Here is an 8,656-nt window from a genome sequence, read left to right on the forward strand (position 1 = left end):
ATTAACTCTCCGTTGGATTCACAAGAAAGCCCACAGAGCATCTCTATAGCTCCAGCGGGTACACCGGAAGCACCTAATTCCCCAAATACTCCGATCGCATCCCCAATTACAACCTCTAGCTCCACCAACGACAGTACTCCTCCTTTACGTTATAGACTTCTCACGGATATATACGAAGAAACAGAAGAGATGGAGCCGATTGAAGAACTAATGATGATCCAGAATGATGATGAACCAGTCCCGTACACAGAAGCTAGCAAGAAAAGGGTGTGGATCGACGCTATGAAGACCGAATTAGCATCAATCGAGAAGAACGAGACGTGGAAATTAGTTGATCTTCCACCGAATAGAAAGGCGATTGGTCTGAAGTGGGTATTCAAAGTGAAACGTGATCCAAGTGGAAGAATCGTTAAACACAAAGCGAGGATCGTAGCGAAAGGATACGTTCAGAGACAGGGAATTGACTACGATGAGGTCTTTGCCCCAGTTGCTAGGATCGAGACAGTTCGCATGATCTTGGCACTCGCAGGTTCCAAAGGTTGGAGAGTTCATCATCTAGATGTCAAGTCAGCATTCCTAAATGGAACCCTAGAAGAAGAGGTGTTCGTATCCCAGCCTGAAGGTTTCGAGAGAAAAGCTGAAATTAACAAGGTATACAAACTCTCTAAAGCTCTGTATGGTCTAAAACAAGCCCCGAGGGCATGGAATGCTTGTTTAGATAAACACTTGAAGAGTTTAGGATTCGTGAGGTGTGTCCAAGAGTATTCCGTTTACACAAAGAAAGAGGGTGATTATGTGCTGATCATCGGAGTCTATGTGGATGACTTGCTAGTAACCGGAAGCTGTGCTGAAAACATCCAAAGATTCAAGAAGGATATGCAAGCAAAATTCGAGATGAGCGATCTCGGACTCCTATCTTACTAGTTGGGGATCGAAGTGAATCAAACAGAGTCTGGAATCACACTGAAGCAAGACGCATATGCAAGAAGCATCCTAAAGAAAACAAGAATGGAGAATTGGAATCCCACAAAGAGTCCCTTAGAGCATAAATTAAAGCTGATAAAAGAAGAATATGGAGAATTGGTGAACCCTACAGAATACAGAAGTTTGGTAGGAGGCTTAAGATATCTAACCCACACCCGACCTGATATTACTTTTGCAGTGGGGGTAGTAAGCAGATTTATGGAGAAACCAAAAACACAGCACCTACAAGCAGTGAAGGGTATTCTAAGGTATGTGAAGGGAACTTTAGATCATGGCCTGTCGTATACTAGAAGTGAAGATGAACTGAAGATTGTGGGGTACTCAGATAGTGACCTAGCTGGAGATGTAGAAGACATGAAAAGTACAGGTGGAATGGCTTTCTACATGAATGAGAATTTGATTACTTGGGCACCACAGAAACAACGGGTGGTTGCACTATCATCCTGTGAAGCTGAGTTTATAGCTGCCACCATGGCAACCTGTCAAGGGATCTGGTTAAGGCGACTACTGACTGAAGTTGCAAAACAAAAGGTTCCACCTGTTACTCTATATGTTGACAATCAATCAGCTCTGGATTTGATGAGAAATCCAGTTTTTCATGGGCGTAGTAAACATATAGATATAAGGTATCATTTCATAAGAGATTGTGTGGAAAAAGGAGAAGTCACAGTTCACTATGTGTGTACCAAAAGGCAGAAAGCTGATGTTCTGACAAAGGCAATGGCGAAGGCAAAACATGAGGAAATGAAGAACCTAATTGGAGTTAAAAAGGTTTGATATTTCTGAATTAAGTGGGAAAATATTGTATCTAATTCAGAAAGTTTATTGTTTTTGTACGTTTATTTAATTCAGTTTTTGCTTTGAATAATTCAAGGCCATGTAGGCCATGAGGGTCCGAGTCTCAAGTTTGAGTGGAGTCAGTTGCTACTTTGTAGCATATCTTTTAGTTTAAATAGCTTGTTTTTATCTGGTGAATGAGGTACCACCTCTTAGTAATTGCCTATTGAATAAAGTAGAGCAGTTTTTCTGCCCCTGTAAATTGCTTGTCTTATCTTACTTCATCTCTGATACACTGTGAAGACTAGTGAAAGTAGCTTTCCAGTTTTACCCTTCCTGTCGTTAACAAGCTTTTGTCCCCTGTACAATTCAGTATTATTTGTCCCTTGTTTCTTGCCAGGTTAAAAGACTTTGTTGACCCTGCAAAGTTCCAACAAAAACGAGGTCGAAGTTCGAATACAGACACAAACGTCTAAGTCCCCTACATCAACTACGAGAAATCTCTCAATGCGCTCCTCCTCTGTAGGAAAGGAAGGGATGAACTCTGAACATCTTCAACAACTTTGATCATATAAGAACAACTCTTACTTCATTGATTCGAAGCTCCAACACATCAAAGGTCCTCCTTATTTGAATGATTCGTGAAATTGAAAGAACTTTAAATATTTTTCATCGTTTTTAATCTTGCATGTGGCATTTCTTCCCTCCTTTGGTTCGATCTATCCTTTCAGCATTTAGGGACTACCCGTCATATTCTCCCCCACTCAATAGCATGTGCACAATAGTTTTTCGATAAAATGCTTACATGAATTGGGAGTGCATTTCTACTATGGGTCTACATCTTACTCTCTCTCTCTCTCTCTCTCTCTCTCTCTCTCTCTCTCTCTCTTTCTCTCTCTCTCTCTCTACTATAGCTTTGTTTAGTATTATTGTATTGTCATAGAAGATATCTGCAAATTTCTATATCCAGACATTGAGTTGTAAGCCCAAGGTGTTACTTTTCAGATGAGATTCAATTTGCATCAACTGTTGACTACCTATTTATTACAGCATAATAGAAAACTTGAATCTTTTTGGTAATACCCGGTGATTGATCATTTGATCACTTTTGTTCCTTTCACAAGTCTGATAAACCCTATATATTTTGATACTTTTATTATCATGAGCTAATATATATCAGTTACAAATGATCTTTAAAGAATTATTGTACATAACAAATGTGCGTTTAATTCAACATCTAAGATTTGGGTCAAGTTGCATTCTCCAAAGTAAGAGATACGATTCCTGTCAAAATTTCTGTTTTGGCGTCCTGAAGAGTTACCAAACAATCACTTAAACCCATGACCACTTCCTTCATGGTTGGTCGTCTGTTGGGCATGTCATCAACACAAGTCATTGCCAATTCTACTGCCTTCCCTGCTGAGTTGATGTCAAATTCTCCTTGTAATCTAGGATCAACCAAGCTTTTTACATTCCCATCTGAAAGCTTTAAATTAACCCATCGACTTATGTGTTTGTTGTCATTATCATATCTGGCTATAGCTGGTCGTCCTGTAATTATCACCAGAAGCACAACCCCAAAACTATAAACGTCACTTTTCTCAGTCAATCTGTATGACGACTGATACCTGAAAGCCAGATTCATTCATATTGCATTTAAGCAAAAGATCCAAGGAAAACATAAAACTTGAGGAAACCAGTACACCAGTCACACAATTAAGTTATATTTAAAAAAGAAAAAAAAAATCGGGGCTTGTTCTCTCGCCAAATGCAATAAGTACCTTCAAGATGTGAGTTATGATGGGTTCAAGGCGTCCGTTTTTTAATTTTTTTTTTGAATTTCAATATAAATATGATTTATTATAGATAAGATTCGGAAAAATTACTTACTCAGGGTCAAGGTACCCAGGAGTGCCAGCAACTAAAGTTGAAATATGTGTAGCACCTTCTGTAGGAAAAGCTCTGGATAACCCGAAGTCTGCTAGTTTCGCATGAAACTTTTCGTTCAATAAGATGTTTGTACACTTAACATCTCTATGGACTATAGGCGGCGTGCAACCATGATGAAGATACTCTAGACCTAAAACAAAACCCATGTGGTTAATAATCGTTGTGATTATAGACGCTAAAATTAAATGAAATTAAGTAGATTTTAATGATTTGGTTACTGACCACATGCAACATCACATGCTATTCGTAGTCTTTTTTCCCAATTTAAGACACTTAAACTTGTATCTGCTCAAGCCATATTTCAAATATTAAGATGTGTAAACATATAAATTAAAGATGAAATGTCATTAATAACAAATACCGAATATATGATTTTCTAAGTTCCCATTAGCAATGTAATCGTAGATAATTCCCTTGTGGTTGCCTTCATTGCAATACCCAACCAGCGTAGTCAAGTTTTTATGATGAACACTCATGAGAAGATTGGCCTGTACATATAGAGAATTTTTTAAATTTCCATGTAATTTTCACTGCACAAATTTTGTTGGTGTTGATTTTTCATTTTAAGCATATGATGTGTGTTTGTGTGCGTGTTGTTATTGATATGATTGACAAAGAGTGTGATTTTTTGTGAAGCAAATATGGTCCTGCAATCAAGTTACTAAAAGTGGTTGCATCCGCCACTGATCCAGGAGTGTGTTGTTATGACCAATTAAAAACGAGTTATTCAAGATGGATCATGCGATTCAAGAGAGCCTGTAGCAAAGTTATTCAAGATTAGAAAAATCAAGGAGAAGACGCATGAAAGTTCAAGGAGTTGCTTGTTATGACTAAAAACAAGTTCTAAAAACAAGTTGTTGGTTGGAACACTATGGATGATACTCTCCATAGTGATTCTTGGATTGATGAAGTTTTTGAAAAGATCTTGGAAAAGTTGAAATTTGATGTTGATGTCGGTGATTGTGGGCTCTTAAGTCCGGACATTATGGACAACGATTTTGATGATTTGAAAGATATTATCAAGAAACCTGATTAATAATGTAATATTGATAAAGAAATAGGGGAGATTGTGAAGAACAATTAAATGTTAGAATAAAACCAACTTATAACAAGTGTTTACGGGAAGAGGCAATAAACTGTTGCTCCAATAGTGCAAATTCCTGGAGAATTAATGAAGATATAATCTTAGGCGATACATGAACAACCACCTATTTCACACCAATCTTTGAGAAGGAGTTTGCGACCTCTTCGAGAACTTTACATCGGCATGATTATATAATATAATCGAGTAAACTACACGAATGGTCCCAATGGTTTAAGATAATTTGCAGGTTTGGTCTCTAACTTATTTTTTTAATTTGAAAGTTCCCTACTATTTGTTTTAATTTATTGTTAAAGTCTAGCTTATAAGGCTAATTTGGTAACTTATGAATGGTAGTTATTAGTGGCTGTTATAGGTGGTTAATCACCAACCATTTTGATGGTTGCTATAAAATGCCGCGTGTGAAATGTGTTGTAAACTTTGTTATTGCTATGATTAACAAAATGTATGTGTTTTTTCATGTAAAGAAGCAATGTTTTCCATGTAGTTTGATCCAACGATATATATGTGTGGGCCCCACTGCACGAAGGGAACATTACCTCGGCTTGAAATTCTTTGTCCCCTTGTTGAGATGATGCAGAAAGCATCTTAACAGCAACTTGAACATCACCGATATAACCATGATAAACTTCTCCAAATCCTCCTTTCCCAATAACAACTTTGAAGTTGTCAGTAATGCTCTGTACCTCTGAGTATGTGAACTTTTGTCTTTTTATCTCCAACCCATCGCTGCTTGTTTTGCTTTTGTTCGTATGCAAATTACTTTGACGAATTGAACCTGTGCGTATTTTGTGCACGTGTGCATGACTTTTAATTAAAAATATAGATTATTAAATGAAATTGAAGTTTTTCTCGATCATAATTCATACCATGAGCTTTTTGTTTATTAATTATCCATATGGTGGTGATTGCAGCCAGGATTACAAAGAGAGAAGCAACCGTTGCTATTACTGGAACAATGAATTTTTTATCCTTCTTGTTTTTGCAACGATTCATCACACAAGAACTTGCCTCTTCATCTGTACTCTGACCATCGAAACTGATTTTGAGGCATAAGTGTTAAATTATGAAGCAATGATTAATAGTGTAAAATTTCCAATCACACATACGTGTCAAGAAATTAGTAACAAACCTTATTGACAATGATCCGTTGTTTGATTTTGCTAGAAGCTCCTCTGGAATCGGCCCAATGAAATTGTTTCCTCTTAAATTGCTATAACAAACGTTAACTAACATTAATTTATTATTCCAAGCAACAAGATTTCCGATGCATGCTAGTTCGAGGGGTAGATAACTTACAGGACTTTCAAGAATTTCATTCCAGAGAGAAAATCAGGCACAGTTCCTGTCAAGTTATTGTTGGACAAATCCCTGAAATAGGAATAAAGAAAATGGCACATACAGTTTTTGGAATTAATTAACTTTCGTAAATACTTTAGTTTAATACATCTTGCTGAAATGAGTGTTTGACTTACAAGGTTTCTATCATTGTGAGGTAAGAAAATCCACGATCTATTTTTCCTTTAATTCCACTTGTAGACAAGTTCCTGATTCAGATTATTAAACGGTATATAAATAATTTCAAGAAAGGAAATTAAAACCATAACTTTCAAGGGTCATGAAATTGTATGCATACAAGAATGTGATCCTAGACATCTCCGTATCATTGTAGCTGCATCTGACACCATCCCAAACAAATTCCTGTGGTGCACATGGATCTCCTTGCCAATTTCTAGTTATTCTGTAATAAGATTTAATGCTCCCTATTGCAACAACTAATAGAAATATCGATTGTAATCAAAAAGAGAAACCAACATGAGTTGCGTCAAGTAATATTGATCATTATTGTAAATAATAGCTAGGAAAGATTGTAGACATACCATCATGGTGATCTGTTTGCCTTTGTGTGAGCTGCTTTAATACATAAAGCTCAAGAGCGTTGATGATGGGTGGAAGGGTTGAATTTTTTGTTTTATTTATTGTGAGTGTATATCTTGGTGCTATCGTTTCAGGCGCTGTGCTATAAATACTGGCTGTGTTCAGATATATGGGAGAGAAAGGTCCATACGATAAGTTCCCATTCAGATAAATGTTGAATTCTCTTGTCTGGTTTCTTTTCAGTAATTCAACTTCAGCAAAGTGCATGTAAATGAAAAATTTATCGTTGGTATTAAAAGGATCCCACTCTATTTTAAATGGATCATTAGGGTTTCTTGGCGTTGCAGCAGAACTCATAACCTCTGATGGTGGGTCAAAGACGTTCGATAACCCTACCGATACTTGTTCCCGAGTGTATAAAAAAGTACTATCAAACAAATTAATTGGACTCCATACACGATCATACTTGTCATCGTTATACCTAAGCCGTGAAACAAAAAAACAAATTTAGTACTTTGTAAAAATTAGTTTCTTTTTTTAGAAAACATTGTATAAAGTTGACCTGACTGTTCCAAGCGTAGTTCCAAAATTTGCGCGTGCATAAAGGTATAATGATCCAAAATCGGTTTCTTTATACATGTCGCCTGCTACAAGCCGTAGTTCTATCGCTGATATGAAAGGAGTCCCACGACCTATATTTACTAGACAAAGATGAATGTAATCTGTTGATGAGACATGTATGATCTCCATTGTTTTTGGTTGAGATGACGAATTGAATTTCATGGTATCCCAGTAATCAGGTCCAAGATAGACATCGAATTCTGGAAGTTGGCCCTTCAAGTCATAATTCCCATACATAAAGCTTGTCCTTATGAGATACCTGTTACCCTTTCCTTGTGTTGGTTTTAGGGTGTAGCAGTTTCTTGTGTTTTGTGGAAAACTTGTGAGGGTGGTAGCATGTTTATAAATGTCTAACGAGTTATATGCGGGCATTATGCTATGGATTTCGCCAGTGTCTCTGAATTCAGCATCGGATATGTAGTTTATGCCTGTTACTTGATCGGTGTATGTTGACCCTTTGGCAATCCCACAGTCTATGCTAATGAAGCCTGCAATGGGAGGGGAAAAGAGGTTGATCAAGAGGTTATATAATTAATTAATTAGTATTTAGAGAAATAATGCTTTCGTACCTGATTGATCATTCTGGGCATCAACCAATACTCCAAGAAGAACTAATATTGTAACAAGAGATTGGAAATTCATTTCTATACCAAGACACTACTTTGAAGTTATGGTAACACCTTAATTATACATGCAAGATGCCAATTGACTTTTGAGGCGCTTGGGTGTGCAAATTGACTTTTGAGACTTTTGAGGTTTAGTTTTTGGTCGATTGAACTATTTCTAATCATTTAACTATTACAGTGTCATATAATCAATTTAGAACCAAATTCAAAAAATAGATAACCCTACTAAGACAAAATTTACTATCTATTAGATTATTATAAATTACTATATTGATACTCATCTGTCCCAAAAGTAAATTATTAATTAACACTAATTTTATTATAAGATATGACAGTTTTATCTATTTGTTGCATTTAATTCCATTATAGTTGTATTTAATTCCTTTGTTACATTTAATTCCATTATAATTGCATTTAATTTCATAATAGTTTAACTAATAAATTGAGAAGTATTTTGATAAAAAAAAATATTTATTTTTAGGATTAGACTATTATTTTAAAAAAACAAAAAATAAAACATGGATTATTAATAATAGGGACCGAGGGAGTATTTATATTTTGATTGGATTTTATTAACAGCAATTATTGGTATTACATATGAAAATGAAATCAACTTTTGTTCTAAATTCTAATGAAGAGTGTTTCACACTTTTATCTTAAAGCCCTTTTAACTTTAAAAAAAAATATTATTTTTAGTCTTTCAACTTTAAACTTTTTA

The 8,656-nt window shown here is 35.8% G+C and overlaps 1 protein-coding gene and 1 pseudogene across 1 annotated transcript; one reads left to right on the forward strand and one right to left on the reverse strand.

The window, feature by feature from the left end:
- Positions 1-1,008: 1,008 nt before the first annotated feature.
- Positions 1,009-1,848, forward strand: LOC145098996 (secreted RxLR effector protein 161 pseudogene; annotated as a pseudogene).
- A 981-nt stretch (positions 1,849-2,829) lies between these two features.
- LOC145102925 (putative LRR receptor-like serine/threonine-protein kinase At1g05700) lies at positions 2,830-8,022 on the reverse strand. Its single transcript, XM_079040445.1, has 13 exons — positions 7,882-8,022; positions 7,254-7,800; positions 6,694-7,172; positions 6,450-6,588; positions 6,289-6,360; positions 6,113-6,184; positions 5,946-6,026; positions 5,683-5,852; positions 5,353-5,591; positions 4,073-4,199; positions 3,934-3,996; positions 3,652-3,841; positions 2,830-3,389 (listed from the first exon to the last, which is right to left on the reverse strand). The coding sequence occupies exons 1-13, from the start codon at positions 7,952-7,954 to the stop codon at positions 3,011-3,013; spliced, it is 2,631 nt and encodes an 876-aa protein (XP_078896571.1). The 5' UTR covers positions 7,955-8,022; the 3' UTR covers positions 2,830-3,010.
- Positions 8,023-8,656: the final 634 nt, after the last annotated feature.

Source organism: Lactuca serriola, chromosome 4, assembly GCF_051521515.1.
Source record: "Lactuca serriola cultivar US96UC23 chromosome 4, Lser_US96UC23_V15, whole genome shotgun sequence".
Classification (NCBI taxonomy): domain Eukaryota; kingdom Viridiplantae; phylum Streptophyta; class Magnoliopsida; order Asterales; family Asteraceae; genus Lactuca; species Lactuca serriola.